General features: G+C 59.5%; 1 protein-coding gene across 1 annotated transcript; it reads right to left on the bottom strand.

The window, feature by feature from the left end:
* Positions 1 to 2,159: 2,159 nt before the first annotated feature.
* LOC138724539 (diacylglycerol kinase beta-like) lies at positions 2,160 to 25,745 on the bottom strand. The gene is made up of 24 exons (XM_069864601.1): positions 25,490 to 25,745; positions 23,384 to 23,460; positions 21,605 to 21,770; positions 20,667 to 20,897; positions 19,453 to 19,614; positions 18,759 to 18,808; positions 17,944 to 18,018; positions 17,750 to 17,869; positions 16,188 to 16,305; positions 15,929 to 16,017; positions 15,373 to 15,489; positions 14,200 to 14,298; positions 13,984 to 14,097; positions 13,836 to 13,909; positions 13,649 to 13,723; positions 13,475 to 13,560; positions 13,207 to 13,296; positions 12,667 to 12,827; positions 11,454 to 11,518; positions 10,629 to 10,719; positions 7,631 to 7,832; positions 6,164 to 6,284; positions 6,013 to 6,073; positions 2,160 to 5,487 (listed from the first exon to the last, which is right to left on the bottom strand). The coding sequence occupies exons 1-24, from the start codon at positions 25,554 to 25,556 to the stop codon at positions 5,389 to 5,391; spliced, it is 2,610 nt and encodes an 869-aa protein (XP_069720702.1). The 5' UTR covers positions 25,557 to 25,745; the 3' UTR covers positions 2,160 to 5,388.
* Positions 25,746 to 27,392: the final 1,647 nt, after the last annotated feature.

Here is a 27,392-nt window from a genome sequence, read left to right as displayed (position 1 = left end):
GGCCGCGGCGGGGACGGGGCTCGCGGGGCTGGGGACCGAGGAGCTGGGCCGGGGGAAGGGGCCGCTCCGCGCCCGGGCGCCGCTCCCGCCGCTCTGCGCCGCCCGCAGCCCCCGCGCCAGCGGCCCCCGCCCCCCCCCCCACCCCCAGCGCTTGTTTACCCTCCGCCGCAGCCAATCAGAAGGCGCCGCCCGGGCCCCCGCGCGCGCTGATTGGCCGCCGCGCGGCGCCATTGAGGCCGGGCCCGGGGGGGCGGGGCCCGCGGCGGCCAATGGGAGCGGCGCGATTGGCGGGGCCGCGCGGAGAGAGCTTTTCATTCATAAAAAAATAGAAGGGGGGAAAGGTGGGGGGGGTGGCGGGGGCAGAGCGGGATTTAAAGGGGCCGCGGCCCCCGCGGGGAGAGGGGAGGGGGGCGGGGGGGATCCGGGTCTAGGCATGAGGAGGAATTTCTCCACTATGAGGGTGGGGAGGCCCTGGCCCAGGTTGCCCAGAGCAGGGGTGGCTGCCCCATCCCTGGAGGGGTTCAAGGCCAGGTTGCATGGGGCTTGGAGCCCCTGATCCAGTGGGAGGGGTCCCTGCCCATGGCAGGGGTGGCACTGGGTGGGCTTTGAGGTCCCCTCCAACCCCAAGCTATTCTATGATCTAAGCTGAGGGGGCTCTGTTACCTGTACACAGTGCCCGAGAGGCTGCAGGTGGAATAAACCTCGAGCCCCACGCTTGTGAGGTCCCCTCAGCACCCACCGTGTGTCTTCTGTGCTTCTCAGGAGATGGTGTCACACACAGTGGTGGTGTCACGCCAGCTCTCCTGCAAGCCCAGGGCTTACCCCACTCCTGAGCGGCGGCTTTGGCAGCTTGGCCCCTGCAGGCACCCTAAAGCCAGGTTTGCTTTTTGTAAAAGCTCTTTGGAGGAGGCCACAGCCCAAACAGTTTGTCCACAAAGGGCTTTGTGGCTGCCCCAGCCACACATCCCTCTGAGCAGAAGTGGAGGATGCAGCCCTTTGCAGGGTTGCGAATGGCTCAGAGGATTGGGAATGAGGTCAGGATAGAGCCCCGCTGCGAGGCGAGGGGCTGCCAGGCACCCTCCCCAGGGCTGCTCTGCCTCAGTTTCCCCATCTGTGACTGAGAGTGGTGACTGCTGCCATGGGGCCCTGCCAGTGGCAGCTCACGGTGGGTGCAGCAGTTTGCACAGGACAACCTGAGCATGGGGAGGCCTCAGTGTGGAGTGAGAATGGGAAATTCTTGCAGGAGAAAGGAATACCAAGGGGGATTGCTCAGTTAAATACCGCTCTTGTTGGCTTGGGAGTGAGAGGAGCCTCCGCTTGGAAGCCGGGATGATACCCCAGGGCTAGGAAGCCCTTTGGAATCTTCAGCCTCAGGTCATGAGCTTGTGCATGTCCTGGGAGAGGACTTGTCTCTGGGCTGATGGTGGGAATTCCTCTGTGGCTGAGTTGTATGGATGAGCTTCCAGTGTCCTCCAGGGCCACCCCCATCCCCCAGGGATGACAGGGGGGGTGGTGGTGGTGGCAGGTAGCTTGTCTCCCATTTGTCCTGGCTGAACACCGGGTGCCCCCGTTCCGAGGAGGGGAAGCACGCGGAGGGCACGGGGTGTCCTTGGCACCCAGAGCTGCTCCCGGGGGGGCTCTGCAGGTGCTGCCGCTCTCACTTCCCCCCGTTTTGTGCAGGCAACCAGGATTAAATCACCGCTGGTAAAATTAGCCCATGACACACAGGCAGGCAGGTGGCAAAACCTGCTGGGGATGAGCTGGGTCAGCGCAGAGCTGGGCACAACCGGTGCCCCAAGGTGGCTGCTCAGCACCCCTGGGTGTTTTGAAGCCGCTCAGCAAAGATGCTGAGGACCGAGCGCAGCCACGGGGCAGGTGGGTGGGTGGCTGCAGCGGTGCCCTCGGGAAAGCAGAAGCCCCCAGAGAGTCAGGGTTGGGAGGGGGGATGGCAACCGGTGCCTGCTAAATTTAGAGCCTGCTCAGGGGAAAAAAAACCATGTTGTAGGCTCCCAAATTAGCCGGTTGCAGCGTTCACCAAGCGCTGCACCATCGTGCTGCTGCTGAGAGCGCCCTTCAGCCCCAAAGTGGGCACCTCTCGTTTCAATCCCCAAAGGTCGAGACCCCAACCCTGGCCGGAGAACCCCAGGAGCAGCCAAGAGTTTCATCACCATCTTTATTTGAGGCAAGCCCGCAGCAGTCCGGGCGTACACGGCAACACGCGCTACGTTACTGATGCCATTTCCATGCAGGCAACCACGGCTACGCACACAGCAGGAGGACAGGGCTGGGGCTCCCATGGGAACAGGGGTTCCTGGCTTTTGGGGTCCCCCACCACGGTGCTGGCTCGGCAGGGGGTTTGCGCACTGGCATCTGTGGCTGGGGATGTTTCATAGAATCATGGAACGGTTCGGGTTGGAAGGGATCTTAAAGATGATCGAATTCCACCCCTGCCATGGGCAGGGACACCTCCCACTGGATCAGGGGCTCCAAGTCCCAGCCAACCTGGCCTGGAACCCCTCCAGGGATGGGACAATCACCACTGGGAAAAGTTTGGGGGCTTCCAGTCCATCCCATGGGCTTTGGGGGACAAACAGGGCTGAGCTAGGAGACATTGATGGGGATTGGGATGGTTCAGAGCCTCGAGTGCCCCTCAGCTGCATGATGTGTTCCTCCAGGGAGCCAGGGACAGCTGGGCTGGTGTCCTGGCCCCTGGGGGTCCCCTCCTGAGCCAGAAAACTTTGCACTATTGGACTCAGGAGGTCGTTAGCTGTGAGGCTCGTTGAAGCATGGCTTTGACATGATGGGAGCAGATGGACACGGGTGGCAGGGACCATTCAAAGCTGATGTCTCTGTAGTGCTGGTGTGTCCTTGTCCCACTGGACCTGGGTGGTGGCCCTGCGCTCCCCCCTAGCTCTGAGCTCAAAGGAGAGCTCCTCACCCCAGCACGAGCCACTGGTGTGGGTGCAGCGTCCACCTCCTTCCCCCAGCTCCGCCACCGATGGCAAAACACGAGACCCGAGTGCTGCTCTTTGCCCGGAGCCCAGCAAACCGTGACCGGGTGCAAGGAGCACGGCTGTGGTGAAAACCGATTCCACACAAGCACTTTCTGGGATAAGACCTCAGGTCGAGGGCAACGGAGCCAAACCTGCTGCTATAAACACTGCTGATCCCGTGTGTTGTCATCCCACAGACCAAACCCATCGCCCCACCTGCCAGCAAAGTTCTGGAGATGGTGGAGGTTTCCTTCTCTCCCCTTCCCCAAAGCGTCACGGAGAGGCTGGGGAAACAAGGCTTGCCCCTCCCTGGGTCCCAGGGTTTATTTGGCCTGGCTCCCACGCGCTTTCGCCTGGCTACTCATTAACAGCTGCCCCGGGTGAGGAGGAGGAGGAGGGTGGATTTCTGCACCGTGGGTGGAGCGTGCCCGTGGATGCAGGTCACGGTTCTGCTGAGCCGCAGTGACCTCTGTGCCTCCCAGCTCGCTCTCACCTTCTGGGTGCTGAGAGCGGGGGGCGAGGGAGCTGGGGTAGCTCCCTGGAGCCTCCTCCTGCACCCTGGGGCTCCTCTGGGGCGCTGCCACCTCCTCCCGTGGCAGCAGGGCCCCACAGCCTGGAGCAGCCCCGAGCTGAGCGTGAACGGTGCACGACAGCACTGCCTGGGCAGTGAGGAGCAGCTCCCTTTCGGCTCCTTGTTCACTCTGAAACATAATGATGGCAGCAGCGTAGGGCCAGCCAAGGCGTTGCTATTGAATGGGGACCTGCAGCACGAGGAGGGATGGGGGCGCGGGGTCACTGGGGGAGGGCAGGGTGGCTTGTCTTGTGGGTGATCCCAGGGGCAGAGCGGGGACAAGCAATGGGTTTCCTGCCTGCAGTGAAGTCCACGGGGCACATGTCGCTCCCAGCTTGCTCCCAGCAGCACAGGGGCCTCCACCAGCCCCAGAAGAGCTGTCTGGGAGTGGAAGCTGGTGGAGGAGGTGAGTGTTGCCCCACACAGGAGGCAGCAGCTGCCTGTAGAAGCACCCAGCAGCCCTTTCCATGGGCTCGTCCGGCTGCCTCCTGCCTCCTGGGAGGGTGGTGAAGTGGGACACACATCCAGATCCCCGCTTCCTCCGTGCATTCATCCATTTTCTGGTCCCCATCGCATCCTGGGGAGATGCTGCATCCCATGCTCTGTGTCCCCATGCACCTGGTTGGCGACACGTGGACGAGGCCACTGAGTGTGCCCCCCAGCCGGACTCCAGCAGTCAAGTGGGCAAGGAAAAAAGGAGCGGCTGGGGGGCAAGCAGTGGGTGCTTGTACAGACCAGGGGGCGGCAGGGCCGGCCAAAAAGCTCCTCGGCTTCAAGGTGGGTCAGAGAGAGACCTGGCTGCGCAGAAATCAAGGTGCAACCACTCTGCCCGGCTCCCTGCAGCCATCCCAGAGCTCTGGACGCAACCAGGAGAGCAACGGCCGGGTGGAGCACGAGGAGAGGTGTAAAAAGGTAGTGGGGGGACAATTTCAAGTGAGAAGAGCTCCTGGATGTCTGTCCCCAGGGTTCCCAGCCCCTGGCGCAGGCTGGAAGGCTTTGGGAGAGAGGCAAGTCCACAGGGAAGGAGGAGCTGTGGGTGCAGCCAGGGGAACAGCCAGCAGAGAAGGGAGGTGGTCTTGGTGCCCAACCTGGGCTCGGAAAAGGAAGGTGATGCCCGAAGTCCCCCAAAAGTTTGCTAAATAAATACATAAATATGAACACGAAGCCCAGAACCGGGGCACGGAGCGGTCCCAGCAGCTCCCCCTCCTCCCCAATCCCTTTTTTTGGCCATTTCCACATCAAAACACCGTCTGTCCCCAGCCTGTCCCATGCCTCGTGGCTCCCAGGGCCAGCACGGAAGGCTGGCTTTGCATCTGCTTCAAACTCCTCCTAGAAATGCTTTCCAAAGCCACGGCAGAGACCGTCTCCTCTAGGCTAAGAAAATAAATAACCTCTCTGATGTGCAGGGGTTGATGGGCAGAAAGGCAGCGCAGCGAAACATCCACGTCCTTCAAGAGGATGAGAAATAAATAAGTGAAGCTCGGCCTTTTCTTGGGAGCACGTTCATTCGCAGCCCCGCTGGGGCAGCGGGGGAAGGAGTTATTTAAATAAAGGGGGTAAAAAACCCAGTCTTAGTGCTGCTCCAGCAAACGCACTCCCTGCACGGGTCCTGCCTTCGCCCACTGCTTCCATCCCGGCTGGAGAAGATGCTTGTGGTGGTTGGGAAGGAGCCTCCGAGACTTTCCCAGGGCAAATCATCCCTGCCAGGCTTGGAAGGCAGTTTTCTCTCCCTGTCACAGAGCAGGGATTTGGGGAACTCCCCCAGTCAGTGGGTGGGTGTCCGAGACACTGTGTGCTTCGGGGCTGTGGCTCCTTGCACGCTGCTTAATCTCGAGTTCGGTTTCTCCTCTTGAGGAAACAGAAGCTGCTCTTCTGCGGGGGCGCCAGCAGCATCGGCACTTGGCTTTTATGTGTAATTTTGACCTGAAAAGAAATGAAAAACCCAGCTCAGCAATGGGGTTCCAGGCTCTGAGCCCCCTCTGGGCATTCCCCAGCCCAGCAAGCCTGAGGAGCGACCCAAGCGAGCTGGGAGCAGCCCAGCACCAGAGCTCCCAACCCGGGTCATTAAATGCTTTGTTGCACTGGAGGAACAGCTCTGTAATCACATCCAGGCAGCACTGGGATGGGCAGAGGATTTCTCCTCCAGGCAAGCTGCCTGCTGGATGGTGGAGGACCCCACGACAGCTCCCCTAGAAGAGCTGCTGCTGTGCCCACCCACCTGGTAAGGGATGAATGTCCCCATCTCGCAGGTGGCTGCTCCCTGCACCCCTCCACCAGCACAGGAGCCTCCTTCCAATTCCAGAGGCTTTGCCACGCTGCACGGGGAGCTGAGGCTGCCTGCCGTGCTTCAGCGTCTGCCCACCCTGTCCTGCTGGGCTCCATTCCCTGTCCACTCCCATCCTGCTGTGCTCCAGCTCCACCCCATCCCATCCCATCCCATCGACTCACAGTGCACGACGGCTGCATCCAGGGCTCCCCGTCCACCTGCATGGGCAGCAGCTTGGAGGTCCTGCAAGGCACAAAGAGAGGGAACGCAGGGTGACACAGATGTCAGCTTTCACCCATCAGTTGGGTGCTCAGACGGGACGGGGATGAGTACCTGATGGTGACAGACGAGCACTGGGCCAGTCTCTTCCCAGCGCTCTTCAGCCCCGTGTAGATCTGCCCCATCTCCATCGCGCCCTCCAGCCCCACCACCTCCAGGAGGTGGTCGCTCAGGTCTGCAAGAAAGAGGGATCTGAGTCAGCTTCCCCATCCTCAGGGATCCTGCTGGCTGCTCCGTGGGGCAGCGGCGATGGTGGCACCGTGGGGATGTGTCCCCAAGTCCCCTGTGCCCCAAGACCACCCAGCTGGATGCAGTGTTGGGCAACGCTGCTGTCCAAAATACCTGGAGCAAAACCACCCCTGGTTTGAACAGGCACCTGGTCCTGTGTGGCTTCAGCGTGCATCCCCACCAGCCCTTCGATGGCTTATTTGAGCATTTTATGAAACTGCAGTAGACAACGCTTCCCCCCACACATCCCAGCTTGGGTGTCCTGGGGTGCTGCAGCCCCTCGGGGAGCTGGGATGCACGGCAGAATCCTCCCCAGCGGGGGGATCTCCTCAAATCCCAGGGCATCGCCCCTTTTCCCAGCTCCTCCTGCCCTTCGGGGCTGCCAGCAAAGGTGCCCGGCACAGGGGCAGCTCTCTCTGACTCTCATTCCCTTCAGGGTCTCGTGGTAGAAACCTCCTCGGGAGGAGCCTCCCATGCCCTCCTGCAAGTAGGGATGTGCCCGTGGAACCTCACTGCCTCTCACCACCTTCGGAACCGGCTTTTGCTCTGCCCCACTCCCTGCTGCCCATGTCCACGGGCTCCTGGCGAGGTGCAGTGGGTGCAAACCGTGGGTGGAAAACACGGGCGCTTTGCCTATTTCGCTGGCTGCTTTCTAACCCACCGCTCTCCGCCGGGGAACGCTGCCAGCGCTCGGGGCTGCCCGCGGGGCCGGCTCCGGTGGCCGCAGCCGCAGCGGGTGCGAGGTGCTGGATGGGGCACAGCCCCCGTCTTGTTCCCCGAAGCCCGCAGCCAGGCTGGCAGCGCCGCGGCGGAGCCTGGCAGGAGGCTCACAAAAGCCCTCGGTGCTAGCTCTGCGGCTCCCTTTCCGGCTCCTCCTCTGCGGCAGCGGGTGCCCAAGCGCCGCAGCGGCCGCCTGCCAGCCCCACCGGGCACGGGGGGTGCCCAGCCTCACGCCCGCAGGAGAGGGGTCCCAGCCGGGCACCCCCAAGCCGTGACCCTCGGGAGGTGGGGAGCAGGAGCCCCGTCCTCTCCGGTCACCACGACCTCGCCAGCACCAAAAATACGGCACTGGGCCATACCCAGGTGGGCAGAGCCGCTCTCTCCTTTCCCAGCGTGGTTGCTGGGGTCACCGTGGCACCCCAAAGGGCAGTGAGATGACAGCCACCCCCCTGGTACTGGTGCTCCAGCTCCGCATGCCCCAAGCTGCAGCCAGAATGGGCACCTGCCAGCTTCCCTGTGCTAACCCCCCTCCAACATCCCCCAAACCCAAGCGCTGCCGGCCCCACTGCTCACCCTGCACGCAGAACTTGAGCTCCTTGGCATCGGTGACCACCGTGGTGTGCAGCTTCTCCGGTGCCTTCTTGCCCAGCCGGTTGTAACCGCGCTGCTTCTTGGTCTCTCCCCAGAGGTTGGAGCCACCGTACATGCTGGGGATGTTGAGGACGGCGATGCCCTCCAAGGACGTGGTGCTCAGGTCGATCAGGGTCCCATCACACTGCCGGGCACAGGGGCAGCGTCAGGCTGAAGGAGCAGGACACTCCAAGCAGCTACCAGCTGGTCCAAGGGTGGCACAGGCAGCCCCAGGGTGACCAGAGATGCAAATAACCCTCAACTAGCACCCCCCACCCCCTTCCTTGTGCTGCTTTCCCCTCTGCTTCAATATGAATTTTACTACGTGACTGATAAACAGTTTTGAAAAGCAAATTTCCTCCGAGAGCACATAAAACCTCGCTGAGCTTGGTGCTGCGACCCAAAATCGGAAGCAATGCCACCTCGGCCCCTGAGTGACCTCCATCCAAGCATCTCCAGCATGTGGTTCCCCACCTCCCCTTGTTCAAACAGACTTCAAAGAACCTGAAAGCTTGGCTGCTCAGAAACCAGCTCAAATTAGTTTGTCTTCAAGCACAATTTGGAAGCTAGAAACGAGGCTGGAAGGGAATGATAGAAAAGGTGTCAGAGTTAAAAAAATGTCAGTTTAGGAAAGAAAACTGCATAGCAGGACACGGAATTATATCCTGGGCTTCGCTGTCGTACAGCAGGACTGCCTAGCTGAACAGTCCCTGTAAAAGGTAAAATATCTGTTCCCTGTGGCTTTTCCTATGGACTGGAAGCAGCGCCCCAAGTCCTCCTCAGCAGGGCTGCTCCCAATCAAGCCTGCCTCAAGCTTATTTTAAATACCCCGTGGAGCTGGGTGCACACCCAAACAAACATCCCTGTATGTTCAGATCTGATCTTCCTCCCTTAGTGTTCCGCAATCTTATTTTTAGCCTCGTGCTGAAAGCAAAAGGCAGGAATCTTCTAGTTTGGGAGTGCAGAGCTGTCTCTCCGAGGCTTGCAAAGGATGCAAATCCTTTTGTCCTCAATACATTTCAATGATATTATGAATTGTAGGAACAGACACTAACTCTCTGAATAGTGGGTACCGAGCAAAAGGGCTCGATTCCTTGGAGGATGGACAACGTCTTCCAGCCAAGCATCGCTCCCAGATTCCTTCCTGGCCTGCAAGGTGGCAGGTACTGACCTCACTGTGGTGGGATGGGGCAGGTTGGTGGGTACCGACCTCACTGTAGTGGGTTGGGGCAGGTTGGAGGGTACCGACCCCAGCAAGGTGGGATGGGGCAGGTTGGAGGGTACCAACCTCACCGCGGTGGGATGGGGCAGGTTGGTGGGTACCGACCTCACCATAGTGGGTTGGGGCAGGTTGGAGGGTACCGACCCTGGCGTGGTGGGATGGGGCAGGTTGGAGGGTACCGACCCTGGCGTGGTGGGATGGGGCAGGTTGGAGGGTACCAATCTCACCGTGGTGGGATGTGACAGGTTGGAGGGTACCAACCTCACTGTAGTGGGATGGGGCACATTGGAGGGTACTGACCCCAGTGTGGTGGGATGGGGCAGGTTGGAGGGTACCAACCTCACCGTGGTGGGATGGGGCAGGTTGGAGGGTACCAACCTCACTGTGGTGGGATGGGGCAGGTTGGTGGGTACCAACCTCACTGTAGTGGGATGGGGCAGGTTGGTTATTACCAACCCCGGCGTGGTGGGATGGGGCAGGTTGGCTCCCTTGGGCTGTGGGATTTTCAGAGATGCTGCGGGAGCCCGTTCTTGCCCAGGGGCTGCAAGATCCCAGGGGCTGCAAGATCCTGGCTGCCCACGCCTGCCCACACCCCCACGCGTGCAGGGAGCGATTCCTCGCCGCGTAGCCTCCCTCTCAGCCTGCCAGCGAGCTACAATGGGCTCTTTGAGCAGGGGCAGCTGACTGCGCGCTGGCAGCGATGCTGGAAGTAGAAATTTGCAGCTGGTGAAAAAGCAAATTCATTTCCAGGAGCGGTAGGGGAACGAGTGCCAATTTCCAAAACAAAACTGCCATTTCTCTGCAAGGCTGACAGTTGCCTGGGAGCTGGAGGGAGGACAGGCTGCGGCTTTCAACTTCAAACACTGTAGGATTAACACGTTCCTGTCACAACCAGTACCAACACGGGCTTGGTGGGGAAGCACAAGGAGCAGGGGACGCCTCGCACCGTCTCTACCAGCTCCGAGCCCCACAGACATGGACTTTATGTGCTCTGGGGACATAGTGGGGTGAGATGACCATGCCCCCTGCTCCTGCCCTTTCCCACCACTGCCAAGGGTGTAGCTACTGACTTTGGGCTTTGGAAAAGGCTGAAAATCCCTGCCTAGAAACAGGCTTCAAAGATCCTCTGCCCCTGCATCACCAGCTCCTCGTGCTCTGCACCCACCAGCTCCTCGTGCCCTGCACCCACCACCAGCTCAGACCCGCACCAGCCCTCTGCAGCGAGCAACGTTTTCTTTCCCTCACCCTCAAGCCTAAATTATCAAAGGGTCATTTATCCCGAGGTGAGGAGAGGCGGAAGTTTATAGCCAAGCGCAGCCCAAACCCCCCAGCGCGAGCGGAGAACTGACAAGCGCTCTTAGCAACCGTGCGCCCTCCTCCCCGCTGTAATTAAAGGCTGTTTCCATGTCATCCAACGAGGGCTGGGAGCAGAAGCAGAGTTTACAGAGAGAATATTCCAAGCACGCTCTGGAATACAGCTGGAAAGGGGGGGAAAATACAGGGCTATTCTTCAGCCCGCAGCTGGCCGGCTCTGCAGCAAGCGCCGCGTGGTGGAAGAGCAGGTCCTGCCAGAAACAGCATCCTCCCCTGCCATAAGGGGTCAAAGCTGCCCTGATACCCTCTCCCCAACCAACCAAAAGCACCAGGAACCCGCGGGTGACATCTCCCCAAAAGCCTTTGTGCTGGGGCTGGTGCCAGGGAGCAGCCCAGCAAACCCACCTCCACCTCGATGTAGTCGTGGAGCTTCTTGCAGGTGGCTGCGAAGGTCTCCGACGTCCCAAACTCGAAGTACCACAGCTTGTTCTTCATCCTGGGGCACAGAGGCGCGTTAGCGTCCCACTGGGGAGTGGCATCAACGTCCCACTCACAAGCTGCGCAGCCGGATGGGCCGGCAGAGCCTTTCTGGAGCTGTTGTGATGGGGACAGGAGCCATCGAGGGGGGACAGGTGGCTCAGGTGGACCTGGTTCCAACACCCTACCAGGCTGGAGGTGCTGGGTGCTCCCTTGGCATGGGACAGGGGGGCCTCCACCAGCTCTCAGCAGCTCTCAGCATGGGCTGTTACCTCTCAACAGGTCCCCTGGGGGACACCCCGGAGGGGATGTCCCCTACCTCAGCGCCTGCCTTGTACCCTCCCAGGTATCCCTTGAGCACTGCTCATCTCCTGCATCCACTGCTGCACAGAGCTTCAAGGAAAAGCTGAATTTCAGAGCAGAGGAAGATGCTTTGGTTCGTTTGAGGTTTTCCTAACAGGCATTTCTGCACACAGGGATGGGGCCGGACGCCTCTTGCTGCTGTTTCCACACCTTCCGAGCACAGCGGGAGCGAGCTGCAACCTGCTGCCCGCCCGGCTTGCTCCTGCTGGTCCTGGAATTCATCGCTAATTATAAAGCATGAATGAACGTAATCGGGTGCGGGGCCAAGTTCGAGCAGCTTGCCATGCTGCCTGGGGCTGAAGGAGCAGCCCAGCCCCACTCCGTGCCCAGGTTTTTGCCCCCACCTGGCGTGTCCCCAGCTGGGACAGGGGGACCCCAGGCAGCCCTTACCTGCTGTTGAATTTCTCGGGGTGCTTTTCTCGCATGACGTGGAAGCGGTGGGCGATGGAGGCATCCTGTGGGGAGAGGAGACAGAGAAGTCCGCCATGGAAGCAGAACATGCTGGGATAAGGGGGTTCAGCTCTTCCTCCCTGTCACCAGCCCCCGTGGCGATGGAGGTGCCCTCAGCCAGGCTGAGCCTTCAACAGGCTCATTAGGCAAGACCTAATTAGCGCACTTGGCCTCCTCCTTCCCTCATCACAGGGGCTCTGCACAGAGGTGATGCTGAGGGAGGGAGGAAGAGCTACCAATGAGGCTCGAGGGACACCCCAGAACTCTGCACCCTGATGGCTCCCCTGGTAGGGTTGGGGGCTTTGAAATCTGACTAGGAGCTGATGTGGAAGTAGGAGATCCCACAGTGCTGCCACGTGGGTGACCCACGCTGGGGCGGTATTGCTCGAATCCTCAATATAAGAAGGAGATGGAACTGTTGGAATGGGTCCAGAGGAGGCCACGGAGATGATCTGAGGGCTGGAGCACCTCTGCTGTGAGGACAGGCTGAGAGAGCTGGGGTTGTTGGAGAAGAGACTTTAGAGCAGCTTCCAGTACTGCAACTATTCCAAGGAAAGCTGGGGAGGGGCTTTGTAAAAAGGCATGGAGTGATAGGACAAGAGGAATGGCTTTAAATTGGAAGAGGGGAGATTCAGATGAGACATTAGGAAGAAATTCTTCACGCTGAGGGTGCCGTCTCAGCAAAAGCTTCCATTAGTTGTCTAGAAGATCTCAACCCATCTCTGGGACCTCAACCTTCCCTGAACCTCATCTAAGCTACTTGCACAATTGCTCTTGCAACATTCCCAGCTGGGAAGAGATTCCATGCCTGTTGATGCATTACAAATGACAATAAAACCAGAAAAACAATGCCAGGAGATGGAGGGAGATTGGGAACATGAGCAAGGAAGAGCAGGGAGGGAGAGTCCCTGGCTTGGGGGACTCAAGCTCAAATGCTGAATTTCACCAAACACTTAGGAAGGCTTCCATGGTCTCTGAGGAACATCATCAGGAACATCACTAGGATCATCAGCAGGACCCAGCCCCTGCTCCTGGGACTCTGCTTTGCTGTGGCTGGGTGGCTCTGGTGGGCACGGCACAATCCAGGCACAGTCTCTAGCTAAAACACGTGCTGGGCTGCCCTGGGGACCTGTCCCTGCCCCCCGGAACTCACCACCCCGATGGAAAAGTAGTTGTTGATGATGGTGGATGGGACAGGATCTCCATTGGCTTCTCCATCGCTGGGAATGACATCTATCTGCCAGCGGTCCAGCATCACCTCTGTGCTGTGCTCTATGTCTTTCAGGACCTTCATCAGGTTGCCTCCTTCGTAGCCTGGAAGGGAAAGAAGGTGGAGGATGAAGGAGGATGAAGGCAAGCACAGCCAACTCACGTGGGGATGGAGGCAGGTGGGTGCTGAGCACCCAGAGGAGCCTGGGGCACCAGCAACACGCCCAGCTTGTCCTTGCAGCCATGGCAGAGGTTTCAGGTTCTCCTAGCTGGAAAAGCTGGGCAGGACCTGGCTGATGGAGAAGTTAGAAAGCAGTGGTTGGTTTTTTTTTTTTTGGAAGGCATTAGAGGCACCATCAGGAGATGCCAGGGCCAAGATGCAGCCCCGGAGCACTCCCACACCAGGACAGCCCCCACCCAGCCACATCAGATGGATGGTCCCCACGGGCTGGACACCCCCATGGAGACGCTCGCCCAGCCTCACCTCCTCCCCAGCGCAGGCAGCGGGCCAGGTCGTTGCCTGTCCCCAGGGGCAGGACGGCCACCGGTGGGTGCTTCACCAAATTCGCCTTGTCTGCAATTCAAGGGGAAAGAGAGATTTGGGGCTGAACGGGCTCATTCCTTGCTCCTCTCCACGTCCCTTCTTGCCCGACGTCCCCGGGGTGACGCTGGTGGCAGGATCACCGCTCGTGCTGAGGGAATATTGGGATCACCGAGGATGCTCTGCAGGAACACGAGGGCTCCTCGCTTACCTATGCAGTCCAGGATCCAGCCCACGGTGCCGTCCCCTCCACAGGCCAGGACGCGGAAATCCGGAGTGTCCCGAAAGAAGCTCAGCCTGCAGAAAGGCAGAAGGGTCCAGGGGTGAGGTGGAGGAGCAGGGGCTGGCAGGAGGGAGCAGGGGATCAGCCGCAGTGTCTCCCTACCCCGGCGCGGGCCCGCCGCGGTCCAGGTTGTACACTTGGCGTGGGTTGAGCAGGTAGTGAAATTTCCGGAGGACCCTAGGGAAAGGGAGGAGTGAGAGGTGCTGCGGAGGTGACCCCGCTGCCGAGAAAGGTGATGAGACAGGGACCAGCAGCCCCTGACCCCAGCGGGATGCCGGTCCCCACCTACCGCTCCCCTTGTCTTCCTCCACTCTTGGGGTTCACAAGCACCAGGAGCGGATGCGTCCCGGGCCGGGGGCTGATCTGGAGGGCAGAAAGGGTCGTTGCGGATGCCCGGCCGCTGCGGGGCTCCCCGGTAGCCCAGCACAGGAACCTACCTGCAGCCCTTGCCCGTCCACCGTGGTGGAGTTGAACTTGAAGCCCTGGTTGTCCTCAGGGCTGGTGCTGGCAGGGGAGTCGCTCTGGGATCTCCGGCAGTGGGACTGCCTGTCCTTTGGGGAACAGAGGCACGGATGCACACGCTGCCCCGCGAACCGGTGGAAGCAAGGTTGGCCGTGGTGATGCCCAGACAGGTCCCTGACCAGGGCACTTACCAGGACAACGGGGCAGATGTAGGAAGGCAGCAAGATGTGGTCCCGCAGGGGGCCCCCATCGCACTCCGGCTTCACGTGGGAGGCACATTTGTTGTGGAGCTGGAGGAGGTGGGAAGGAGGGACCTTAGGCAGGGGACACCTGTAAGCCTCTCCTGCCCCACGGCGCAGGGTGAACCCTGCCCCGCAAGACCCAGTTCCAATCGCAGTCCCCAGGGCTCAGGGCTGGGTCCAGCCCTGTTCAATGTCTTTATCAATGACCTGGATGAAGGCATCGAGTGCACCCTGAGCAAGTTTGCAGACAACACTAAGCTGGGTGGAAGCGGGGATCTGCTGGAGGGCAGGGAGGCTCCAAAGGGATCTGAACAGGCTGGACCGCTGGGCTGAGACCAATGGCAGGAGGTTCAACAAGGCCAAATGCCAGGTCCTGCACTTGGGGCACAACAACCCTGAGCAGCTCCAGACTAGGAGAAGTCTGGCTGGAAACTGCCTGGAGGAGAAGGACCTGGGGGTGTTGGTTGACAGTGACTGAACATGAGCCAGCAGGGGCCCAGGTGGCCAAGAAGGCCAATGGCATCTTGGCTTGGATCAGAAACAGCGTGACCAGCAGGTCCAGGGAGGTTCTTCTCCCTCTGGACTCGGCACTGGTGAGACCGCTCCTCGAATCCTGTGTTCAGTTCTGGCCCCTCACCACAAGAAGGATGTTGAGGCTCTGGAGCGAGTCCAGAGAAGAGCAACGAAGCTGGTGAGGGGGCTGGAGAACAGGCCTTGTGAGGAGCGGCTGAGAGAGCTGGGGGTGTTTAGCCTGGAGAAGAGGAGGCTGAGGGGAGACCTCATTGCTCTCTCCAACTCCCTGAAAGGAGGTTGTGGAGAGGAGGGAGCTGGGCTCTTCTCCCAGGTGACAGGGGACAGGACGAGAGGGAATGGCCTCAAGCTCCACCAGGGGAGGGTCAGGCTGAACATTAGGAAAAAAATTTTTCACAGAAAGGGTCATTGGTCCCTGTCCGAGGCTGCCCAGGGAGGGGGTTGAGTCCCCTTCCCTGAAGGGGTTTAAGGGACGGGTGGACGAGGCTCTGAGGGATACGGGTTAGTGATTGATGGGAATGGTTGGACTCGATGATCCGGTGGGTCTTTTCCAACCTGGTTATTCTATGATTCTGTGACCCGTCTACTCACAGTGACTTGACACCAGACGCAGTGGAGGCCAGTGATGCCCTGGTAGCACTTGATGCTCTTGTGGCACCGGTCGCACTTGACGGGGGAGTTGCCCTCGATCCAGGTGTGCTGCATCACCTGCAAGGCACGGGGCGGGCACTGCAGGCGCAGCACCCCCTGCCCCATGGGGGTCCCCTCTCCATTAAGGGCTGCACCGTGATGTCGGAGTGGAGCTTGTCACGCAAGGGATGCTGACTGCTCCAAACCAGCCCCTGGCACCGCTGCCTTCCCTCCCCAGTGCTCTGTGCAGCACTTTGAGGACACCACTGCCCACCCCGAGCTGCAGCAAACCTCAGGGCTGAGGGTCCTGGGGATGCAGACGAGCCCCATCCCACCAGGCTCTGGATGCTAGGAGTGCCTAAAAGATGCTGCCCAGGACACAACAGGCAAATCCCAAGAGAAAAAACCATGGGAGAACAACAGGAGAGCGAGGAGGCTGCTGCTGCCGGAGGTGCCACCTCTGGGAGGGCTCTGTGGGAGACGTGCTGGCTCAGAACCGCGGCAGCCGCCTACTCACGCTCGTGTTCCTCTTGGATTTCACATAGGTACTGATGCAGGAGGCGATGTCCTTGGACACACATCTCTCGTGGACAGTGTACTTGCAGACTGGTGGGAGAGAAGGTGGTGAGCATCACCCCCTGGCACGGGCGCTGCCCCCTCCTTGCTCACCCTCGGCACCCGCAGAGATGGGAATCGACCCGGACCAGTGTCCCCCCTCGCTGGGGCACTGGGAGAGGGTGGGAGCTGCTGGGCAAGGGCCCATGATTCAGACTCACAGGAGCAGCAGAGGCCCTGCTTGCGGACGCCCAGCAGCATGGTGCGGCAGAAGTTGCAGTAGGCAGGTTTCTTGAAGTGCTTCAGCCTCCACGCGTGCTGCCCGTCGTCCTTCACGTTCTGCAGGGCAGGAGAAAGGATGGCTGGGGTGGTCACTCCCAGGTGTTCTTCAAGCATCCCTCCTCCCTCTGCGTCCCCCCCCTTGTTGCCAGGGTATGTGCAGCCCCTGGCACCGAGCGCTGGCTCCGCGCAGACCCTCGGGGCAGCTCAGCCGTGGGGATGCTCTGCCGGTGGCTGATGGCAAGGAGGGGACTGCATGTCTGGGGCCACCAGCACCACAGGGTGACTAAAGCAAATCTGGCTCCAGGTACCCGAGCTTTGCAGGAGCCACTTAGAATTCCCTGTTTTCTTGAACATTCCTGCTGGAAGGAACCTACCCCCTGCCTCTGCGTGGGAAGTAAGCAGCAGGGTGGGCACCAGGTGATGCACCATCATGAAATGAAGGATATGGAGCTGTTGGAATGGGTCCAGAGGAGGCCACAGAGATGATCTGAGGGCTGGAGAACCTCTGCTATGAGGCCAGGCTGAGAGAGTTGGGGTTGTGCAGCCTGGAGAAGAGAAGGCTGCGGGGAGACCTTAGAGCAGCTTCTAGTCCTGAAAGGGGCTACGGGAAAGTGTCTCTTGATCAGGGAGGGCAGGGATAGGACAAGGGGGGAATGGTCTTCAGCTGAAAGAGGGGAGATTGAGATGAGATCTTAGGGAGAAATGTTTTCCTCTGAGGGTGGGGAGGCCCTGGCCCAGGTTGCCCAGAGCAGGGGTGGCTGCCCCATCCCTGGAGGGGTTCAAGGCCAGGTTGGATGGGGCTTGGAGCCCCTGATCCAGTGGGAGGTGTCCCTGCCCAGGGCAGGGGTGGGACTGGATGGAATTTGAGGTCCCTTCCGACCCAAACCACTCCATGATTCTATGAAGCCCAAAAGGAGGAAAAAACAACACAGGGAAGTAAGGGGCTGGGTCCCAAACCACCCCACTCCTGCTCTTTGAAGCCCACCCCAGGAGAGGAGCTGGCATTTCAGGTGCTCATTTTTTGATTAAATATTCCTCAAACTGGAGCGTGCCAAGACCTCAAGGAGCGAGTCCAGCCTGCTTGGGCACAGCAGCTGGTAACAATTGCGGCTGAAAACTCAGTTTGTAAAGATCTGAGTCACAGAATCATAGAATCGCCAGGTTGGAAAAGACCCATTGGATCATCGAGTCCAACCATTCCCATCAATCACTAACCCACGTCCCTCAGCCCCTCGTCCACCCGTCCCTTAAGCCCCTCCAGGGAAGGGGACTCCTCTTCTTGTGGTGAGGGGCTCAGAACTGAACGCAGAGGCAGGTGACGGTGTCTGCAGGGAACAGCTCGGGGCTGTGCGGTGCCAGACAGTCTGCGGCGTGTTGCTGGGGGTAGGGTGCCCTCCCGTGGTCCCTGCACACCTTCCATCGCCACCCAGCCCTCGGATTTCCTCAGGAGCGGGCAGGGTGGTTGGATGCAGCCAAAACAGGTCCCCGTACTCGCGCTCACCGTCTCCATCCCCAGCAAGACCAGCAAGGGGATGGTGGTCATGCCACCCCGGATCCACTCCTCCAGCGTCACCGTCCCGTCGTGGTCGTAGTCAATCTCTTCCATCATCGCCTTCAAGATCTGGAGGAGGGAGAAGCGGTGGTGACACGGCTGCTGCCGAGAGCTCCCGTGGTGGCCCCAGCCCCGGCACTCACGGGTTTCAGCTCAGTGGAGTCCCACTCCAGGTACTCGGCCACGTGCACCATCTGGTTGATGATACGATCCAACTCCTGAACACAGAAAAACGACCGCAACCAGCTTTTAGGGCACAAGTGGCGTGTCCAGCCTCACCGGGGACGTAGGAGGTCTACATCCCACCACACCCAGGGCTGCCCTGGACCCCAGCCCACACAGTGGGGCAGGGACCTCCCACTTCTTAGAATCATAGAATCATAGAATCACCAGGTTGGAAGAGACCCACCGGATCATCGAGTCCAACCATTCCTATCAAACACTAAACCATGTCCCTCAGCACCTCGTCCACCCGTCCCTTAAACCCCTCCTCTTGCTGCTTTCTCCTCTGAAAACCTGCCAGAAAATCAGCACTGGGCTTCCCCTCAGAAAAACTCCTCTGATAAAACAGATATTTATTTGCTAAGGGTCAATAAGGACAAAGAGAAAACACTGCATGGCAGGGGGGCGTGCATGGATTTTCCTTTCCTGGGACACTGTGACCTGATGTAGAGCTACAATCACCAGAAGGTGGATTTTTTCTGGAGCTGCTGCTGGATGCTGGAGTGCATCCCCCAGCCCCACGGTCTGGCCCTGCCTTCCTCCTTCCCATTTCCCAGAGCCCTGGGGAGCTCAGAGCACCTTCCCGGGGCAGCTGGCATCCCAACACTGCCTTGTGTGAATCACAGAATCCTCAGGTTGGAAAAGACCCACCGGATCATGGAGTCCAACCATTCCTATCAAAAATGTGTCTCCAGTCCCCTGAGCAGCCCTGGCTTTCTCTCCATCCAAGACTTACCGAGCTGTCCAGGAGGCCGTTCCCATCTGTGTCGTAGAGGCGAAACATAACTGGGGGGAGAAGAGAGAGGAGAAGAGAGAGGAGGAGAAGAGAGAGGGGGAGAAGAGAGAGGGGGAGAAGAGAGAGGGGGAGAAGAGAGAGGGGGAGAAGAGAGAGGGGGAGAAGAGAGAGGGGGAGAAGAGAGAGGGGGAGAAGAGAGAGGGGGAGAAGAGAGAGGGGGAGAAGAGAGAGGGGGAGAAGAGAGAGGGGGAGAAGAGAGAGGGGGAGAAGAGAGAGGGGGAGAAGAGAGAGGGGGAGAAGAGAGAGGGGGAGAAGAGAGAGGGGGAGAAGAGAGAGGGGGAGAAGAGAGAGGGGGAGAAGAGAGAGAAGCCGGCTGCCGGTTAGAGTCCAGCCTGGGGCAGCCGGAGCAGCCAGTGCCCGGTGCTGGAGCTGCAGGATGGGAGCTGAGTGTGGCTCAGCCCAGGCGAGATGAGATCTGAGCCCGTACCAGGCTGTGGGGTATCAGAGCAAGCCCACGGCTGTCCCGGCTGCCCCTCTGTCGGATACGGGAGCAGAGGGGCGATGCCGAGCAGTTTTCTTAAGTGGTTTTAATGTTTCAGCATGAAAAATTGAGCAGGGACATCCATCCCCGTGCCGTTCCTTGAGTAACCCCCCACCCCAGCTCCCCGCTCCCCGCATCCCAGGTCCCACTTACACTCCAGCTTGTCCTCTGCTCGTCCCCTCTCCAGCAGGGACAGGTAGCAGACGATGTCCTTCAGGTGGACGGCTGGGGCCAGGGGTGGTGGCGGGGCGGCTTTCTGGGAGCCGTGGCTCTTGCGCAGGCTGAAGGGCAACCTCTTCTCCACATTCCTCGTGCCTGCGGGCACGAGAAGGAGCAGGGCTAAACACCACCAGCTGGTCCCTGGGGCAGCTCACGCCTCACACCTCAGGCAGGATGAGTGGTGGGAGCCCAGGGCATGTGCCCTGCTGGGGACAAGCAGCCAGCCAGAAGGAACGAGAAGCTCGGCTGGCGGTGGGACCATTCGCCAGCGCGCCAGGACAGCCCACGCTTACGGCTGCCGGCACCGACAGCAGCTTCAGCAGATGGTTGCTCCTGGCAGAGCCCTTCCCAGCGCTCCCGGCCTCGGTGCCTGGCAGGAGCTGGGCTGGAGGCAGCCGTGAGTCACTGCTCCGAGCCCCGCTCCGAGCCCCCCGCGCTACGAGCTGCTGCCAGGTAATTAAGACATTGTCTGGTGTAGGCACCGCGGGACAGGATCAACAGCTTAAGTTTGCAAAGCAAAGGTATCAAAACACCAGGAACCTGCTGACTTTGGAAGGTCACCAGCACCACGCTGGGGACCTGATCAGCCACGCTGCCGAGGCAAAGTGGGGCTCCCCGCCTTCAGAAAGCTTTTCATAGAATCACCAGGTTGGAAAAGACCCACCGGATCATGGAGTCCAATCATTCCCATCAATCACTAACCCATGTCCCTCAGCACCTCATCCACCCATCCCTTAAACCCCTCCAGGGAAGGTGACTCAAGCCCCTCCCTGGGCAGCCTCTGACAGGGACCAATCACCCTTTCCGTGAAATATTTTTTCCTAATATCCAGCCTGAACCTCCCCTGGTGGAGCTTGAGGCCATTCCCTCTCGTCCTGTCCCCTGTCCCTTGGGAGAAGAGCCCAGCTCCCTCCTCTCCACAACCTCCTCTCAGGGAGTTGGAGAGAGCAATGAGGTCTCCCCTCAGCCTCCTCTTCTCCAGGCTAAACACCCCCAGCTCTCTCAGCCGTTCCTCATAAGGCCTGTTCTCCAGCCCCCTCACCAGCTTTGTTGCTCTTCTCTGGACTCGCTCCAGAGCCTCAACATCCTTCTTGTGGTGAGGGGCCCAGAACCACCCATGTCCCCCATGGAGCCCCAGCCAAGCTCACCTGGCGACTGAGGACTGAGCACAGAGACCTTTGAAGAGCCCGAGGAGTTGTGAGCAGAAGGGGTGCCGGTGGTGGATTTCTGAGAGGATGACCTGGAGCAGCTGGGGGAGGCGCTGGGGATCGATGCCGGCGTGAGGGATGCCGGCTGCAGCTCAGCCGCGTTGCTGTGGCAGCTCTTGGGCTCAGGAGGGTGACGTCCCAGGGCATTTCGTAGCGTTTTCCCATTGATCCCTGCAAAGCAGACAGATGCCTGTGGGCCCTGGCGGAGGTTGCCCAGGGAGGGGTTGGAGTCACCATCCCTGGAGGGGTTTAAAAGATGGGTGGACGAGGTGCTCAGGAATCTCGTTTAGTGGCAGATAGGAATGGTTGGACTCAATGATCTAAGAGGTCTTTTCCAACCTAGTGATTCTATGATCATGGTGCTCAAGACGAGGTGGGGATGACATGGTCCTCCACCACTGGCATAGCCACTCCGGAGCCCCAGTGCAGCAGCTGAGCACCCGGGGAGGCTTCTCCATTTCCTTCTGCAATTCATAGTCCTATTGACCACTGTCTCCACACACTGCGAATCCCCTTGGGAAGGGCTCGGGGAGGCAGAAGCTGGTGGCCCAGCGCAAACCCCTTGTTCTGGGTGCAGCTGCGTGCTCAGACGCCGCCCACGCCACTACCTGTGACAGGGGCGCAGGCCACCTCGCTCTGGATGGAGACGCCGGCATCGAGTGACTTGGGTTCTGAATGCATGGAGGAAAGGGAGGAATCAGTGCAACAGAGCCCACTTGGTCCCCAGCCCAAGGGTAAGTCCTTTCCCCGCCTGGAGCAGCGCAGGGGCCCTAAGAATCCATCCGTCTGATGACCCCAATGCCACCCCACAACTTTTGTCCCCTGGGGCAGCACGGGAGCAAGCCCAAGATGCCACCACGCCGTGCCGGCTGGCTCACCGCGGGTGCCGAGCTGCGAGGCGCTGGGGCTCTGGTGCTGGGGTTCGGGGGACGCTTGGCAGATCTTCCTCTTGAAGGAGGTGAAGAGGTGTTGGCAAAGCTCCTCGGGCACGTCCACCTCCAGGTAGGTCTTCATGAAGAGGCGAAAGCCCTCGTAGTCGATGGGCTGGGGAGGGGACAGAGGAAGAGGATGGAGGTGGTTGCATCCCAGAAAGCCAAACATTTCCTGGGCTGCATCCAAATCAGTGCGGCCAGCAGGGAGAGGGATGGGATTCTGCCCCTCTGCTCCGTGAGACCCCACCGGGAGGCTGCGTCCAGCTCTGGAATCCCCAACACAAGGAGGCAGAACTGTTGCAGTGAGTCCAGAGGAGGCCATGGAGATGATGTGAGAGCTGGAGCACCTCTGCTACGGGAACAGGCTGAGAGAGCTGGGATTGTTCAGCCTGGAGAAGACAAGGCTGAGGGGAGACCTTAGAGCAGCTTCCAGGGCTGAAAGGGGCTCCAGGAAAGCTGGAGAGGGGCTTTTCCAAGGGCTTGGAGTGACAGGATGAGGAGGGGTGGCTTTAAATTGGAAGGGGGAAGATTTAGACTAGACATTAGGAAGAAATTCTTCACCATGAGGGCGGGGAGGCCCTGGCCCAGGCTGCCCAGAGCAGGGGTGGCTGCCCCATCCCTGGAGGGGTTCCAGGCCAGGTTGCATGGGGCTTGGAGCCCCTGATCCAGTGGGAGGTGTCCCTGCCCAGGGCAGGGGTGGCACTGGATGGGCTTTGAGGTCCTTTCCATCCCAAACCATTCTGTGACTCTACGAGGTGCCCCGGACACACCATGGGGGTTCAGAGCTGGTGGTGGGCTTGGGGGGGTCCATGCCCTGCCCCTCCCTGCACTGGGGCTGCAGAGCCCTCCCCAAAACTGAATCTGGACCTTCTGGCACAGTCAAAGGAGGCAGAGGGGTGTAGCGAGCTGTGCCCCAAAGCCTCCCACTCCCCCTGGGCAGGGCACAGAGCACCATGACCCTCCAAGCCCACCCACCCCCAGCCCTGGGGGCTCCTCACCCCCACCTTCCCTGCTGGGCATCCCCAGCACATTGGGATGCTGCCTTCCCGATGGATTTTGCAGCCGGAGCGAGGGTCCTGCGGGGCACTTGAATAGCTGGGTAGTTTTGCTGCCCCTCCTTGCTGCAGTCAGCCCACTGATTTTTCACATTTTGCCTCATTTCTAGTGATTACGGCCTGTGAAAGGCTCTGTCCTGCTGGCACACTAATAGGTCTCTCTAAAAGCACCGCGTAGAAAAAAAATAAGCTCAGCCTTCCCCAGGTGAAAGCGAGAAGGCACAGGGTCTTCTCCTGCCCCCACCGCGGCAACGGCAAAATCGTTTGCTTTGCTAAGAGAGGGTAAATCCCTCCTGACTGCTGCCTGGTTAAGAAGATGCCCCAAGATGCTCTAACGGGAGCCTGCAGCCAGCACGGGTGGGATGGGATGGGATGGGATGGGATGGGATGGGATGGGATGGGGATGGGGATGGGGATGGGGATGGGGATGGGGATGGGGATGGGATGGAGTGGTTGCATGGCAACCCTGGTCCCCAGGATGGTTGGGGTGAGATGCGGCTCCTCCTCTATGGGAGCATCTTTCCCAGTCCTGGGAGCACGGCCGTGGGGAGCCAGGGGATGGACAGACAGACAGACCTGCCCTGTCCCGGCTGCAGGAGCTGGGCTGAGGAGAAAAGGGACCGGGAGCTGGAAACAGCCTGGGAAAAGGCCAGAAAGGACACGGTCATACCTGTTCAGGGTTGTACCTCGAGAGGACACCGTCCCCCTGGAACTCCTCCAGCACATCCTTGAGCTTCTTGGTGGAGTCTGGGGAGGCAAAGGTTTTGCACTGAGCTTGGCACCATGGAAACCCCTTTGCCCTAGAACACAGCTCCTGCTGTGCTGGAGATGAGTTTATCTGCTGGATACACAATTTCTGGACTCCTCCATGCCTGGGAAGGGGTCACCTGTGCCTGCTTTCCTCCTGCTTTGGAGGGGGACGATGTGCTGGCAGGACATACACATAAAGCTGCCCAGCAGGGATGGGTTCTCTTCCTCCAATCTATTTAAAAATGAGTTCAGAACCAGAGTGAAGCCACGGTGCTGGGCAAGGAAAGCCCAGAGCACTCCCCAGTCCTGGGTTCTCCGAGGGTGACGCTGAGAACAAACCCTGGCCCTGTCCCACACACAGTTGGGATACTCTTGCTGCTCCCGGCTGGCTGCAGTGCCCTGTCCTGGCACCGCCACAGGGGCTTTGGGTGCCTCCCAGCACCCCCTGGCATCCCTGCAGACTACTCTGGGCTGCCTGTTGGCATCTCCAGGAGGTGGCAGGATGGAGAACGAGAAGGGTATTGCTCCGTGCAAATCTCCACACAAACAGTAAGTGGCCCAGAAGCTCTCCTGGCTGGGTGTCCTCCGTGCTGGAGAGGCTGGAGGGACACTGGTCCTTCCAAAACTGAGAAATAAGGGAAAGCCGGAAAAAAAAAAAAAAGATCAAGGCTAGCGAACATCAAGCCCTCACCTTCAGGCAGAGATGGCTGGGGATGAATTTAAAAGGCTCTTGGATGCTCCAGCTCTGTTAACTGTGAAAACCTCTCTCTGAGGGGTGAAGGCGCAGGCTCCTGCTGTCCCCAGCCCTCTGCTGTCCCTCTGGTAGCAGATTAGTGCCCTAATGGCACTGGACAACGACTGTCTGGGGTGCTTGGGGCAGGACAGGTGGTCACAGAGCAGAACTGGTGGTCACAGCAGCACCGCTTCTCCATCAGCCACACCAACAAGCATACCTGCATGCCAGCTCTACAGCGGGCACGACCTCAAGGACCTGGTTTCTCCAGCAGGCAGGACCTCAAGGACCTGATTACTCCAGCAGGCAGGACCTCGAGGACCTGGTTTCTCCAGCAGGCAGGACCTCGAGGACCTGGTTTTGGAGCCCTGGGCTTTGCCCATGCCCCTCACCCGCAGCCCTGGGACCCCCAGGCACCGCAGCCAACCTCCTCTCCTCAGCAGGAGCTGCAGGAGAAGGCTGCTCTGCAAAAGTGCTGAGTAAAATTGGCAACCCCAAGGCGAGCTGTGAAGCAGCGCCGCGTGTTTAGGAAAAGCCAGCCTGCTTTCCTCGCTGGCATTTCACTTCACTAACGAACGTGGGAGACGGCCGCCTCCGGAGGGACTGAGCCGAGCTCATGCGTGCATCCCCCAAAGCAGGGGGGGCTGGAGCTCAGCTGAATCCTCCCAAGCGTGCAGGCATGAGAACTCCTCTGCTGTGCCCCACCAGGCAGTGCTGGGGGTCAGGAACCTCCCCATCCCAAACCTAAGAAGTCATATGGTTCTCCAGGAGGACACCGAGGACATGTGGGTCACCGGCCCGGCACAGATCAACAGGACTAGGAAGGGCATGGAGCTGATGGAGAGAGTCCAGAGGAGGTCACGGAGATGACCTGAGGGCTGGAGAACCTCTGCTATGGGGACAAGCTGAGAGAATTGGGGTTGTTCAGCCTGGAGAAGAGAAGCCTCTGGGAAGAACTTAGAGCAGCTTCCAGCGCTGAAAGGGGCTCCAGGAAAGCTGGGGAGGGGCTCTGGATCAGGGAGGGCAGGGATGGGACCAGGGGAATGGTTTTCAGCTGAAAGAGGGGAGACTGAGATGGGATCTTAGGATGAAGTTGTTGATGTCCTCTCCCTGGAGATGTTCAAGGCCAGGTTGGATGGGGCTTGGAGCCCCTGATCTAGTGGGAGGTGTCCCTGCTCATGGCAGGGTATGGGACTGGATGGGCTTTCAGATCCCTTCCACCCCAAACTGCTCCATGATTCTATGACTTGTCAACCCCCTCTCCCCGCCCCGGGGCGCGTGCAGGGTACTCACAGTCCGTGTACTGCTGCAGCTGGGCAAACTCAGTGGGGCTGAGCGAGATCCACCCACCATCGCTCATCTTCGGGCAGCAGACCCCGACACGGGGACCAAGAGCTGCTGCTCTCGTCCTGCCAGGCTCGGTGTTGCAGTTCTGCTCGGTCACATCGGCACCGCAAGGGGCACCGGGGGCTCTCGGCGAGGCGGCATCATCCCTCTGAGCCCACAGGCAGCAAATCTTGGAGCTTCAGAGCAGCCGGTCAGCACTGTCCTCCCTAGACTGGGGAGGAGAAGGGGTTCAGCAGCTGGAAGAACGAGGGGTGAGCACCATCAGCATCTCTGCCACGGACCTGGCACCGCGGCATCACAACAGCCACCGCGCTCCGGGGTCAAAGGATGGAGCTCGATAGAAGCAAAGGTAACGCCGAGAGCAGGGAAAGGAGGACAAGGCTGCAGGTGAGGCAAAGAGCTTGTCGCCTTATTTACCCTCAGTGTTTTCCAGGGGAACCCAGCATGATAGGAGCAGAAGGAAGGACACAACTAATTAGAGGAGACGCAGAGCCCAGAGGCAGGGGAGCTGAAGGAGTGGAAACTCCCAGCTTGCACCTTCATCTCCAAAGCTGCTGGTGACCTTTAGCTGGCTCCGCCACTGAGAATCATCGTAAATGAAAAATCTACACTCAAAATCAGATGACAGGGAACCTGCTTGGGCTAGAAAACCCTGTGTTGCAGAGGAAGTGCTAAAGGGTTCCTAACCAAGCAGCTCTCTCCAGCCCATCCATCTGAAAACTTCTGCAAATTGTTTGTGGGGGGAAAGGGCAGCCAGCCAGCCTTCAAAGTGGTTCTTTTTAAGGAGTGGGTTACAGCAGTTTGATCTCAATTTTAGGGATGTCTCTCTGGTAAATGCTGGCCTCTAGTTTCCACCAGCCTGAGCCGAGAGACTGGAGTGAGTGGAGAGCAGGAGAGCTGGGAAGGGCCACACGACGTGGGGTGACGCTTGGGGAGCATCGGCAGCCCTGCAGGTGGCTGGGCAGCACGTGGTGCCCTTTCATTTGCAGAAAAAGGCATTTGATTAAGGCGAGTGAGTCATTTAGGGGAGCTGCTGGGTCCCACATGCAATGCCAACCCCAGCCAGTGCCCCTTAACCCCTCATTCTCAAGCTTTCCCTGCAGAGATGGTCTCTGGCGTAGATCTTCTCCTTCACCTCAGCCACAGAGGGCAGCCCCAGCATTGCAAGGAGAGGGAAACGTCACATCCTCACCCTCACCAGGGCCCTGAAGCCACCCCAGCTCATCTCAGCAGCTCTTTTCTCCCCACACACCAGCTGGGGACAGGCTGGACACACCAATTTCTATGGCTAGAGAAGAACTACTCAGTCTTCCCACACTAGCATCAGTTTTCTGGGGAAGGACTGGTAGGGATATGGTGTTTGCACCCTTCCTGACATATCTCCAAGGCTGGTCCAGAAGAACTTGGTCTGTGAGAAACCCTCTAGCACTGCACATGGTTTCTGTTTCCTGATAAATGCGCTGTTTCGTTTGACCAGAACCTATTCTTTTATCCTAAATTTATAGCAGGAGAGGCTGAGAGAGCAGAGCTAGCTCAGCCTGCTGAAGAAAAGGTGAAGGTGGGGACCTGGCTGGGTCCAACTGCCCGAAGGAGCTCGGGTTCACCGAGCCCTCCCATGATGAGCGGCAGAATCATAGAATCATGGAATCATAGAATCACCAGGTTGGAAGAGACCCACCGGATCATTGAGTCCAACCATTCCCATCAATCACTAACCCATGTCCCTCAGCACCTCGTCCACCCGTCCCTTAAACCCCTCCAGGGAAGGGGACTCAACCCCCTCCCTGGGCAGCCCTCACTTCTTTTAAGAGCGGGTTAGTGGGGCTGCACAGAGGAACAGAAAGAAAGC

The sequence above is a fragment of the Phaenicophaeus curvirostris genome, chromosome 10 (genome assembly GCF_032191515.1).
Source record: "Phaenicophaeus curvirostris isolate KB17595 chromosome 10, BPBGC_Pcur_1.0, whole genome shotgun sequence".
Lineage (NCBI taxonomy): Eukaryota > Metazoa > Chordata > Aves > Cuculiformes > Cuculidae > Phaenicophaeus > Phaenicophaeus curvirostris.
This window is presented reverse-complemented; position numbering and strand designations above follow the sequence as displayed.

Coding starts and splice junctions, on each gene's coding strand:
- LOC138724539 (XM_069864601.1), bottom strand. CDS start 25,556: ATGAGCGATGGTGGGTGGATCTCGCTCAGCCCCACTGAGTTTGCCCAG. Junction 16,306..17,749: donor TCTTGCTGGGGATGGAGACG/GTGAGCGCGAGT, acceptor CCTGCCCTGCAG/AACGTGAAGGACGACGGGCA. Junction 13,724..13,835: donor GGAGGAAGACAAGGGGAGCG/GTAGGTGGGGAC, acceptor CCCTTTCCCTAG/GGTCCTCCGGAAATTTCACT.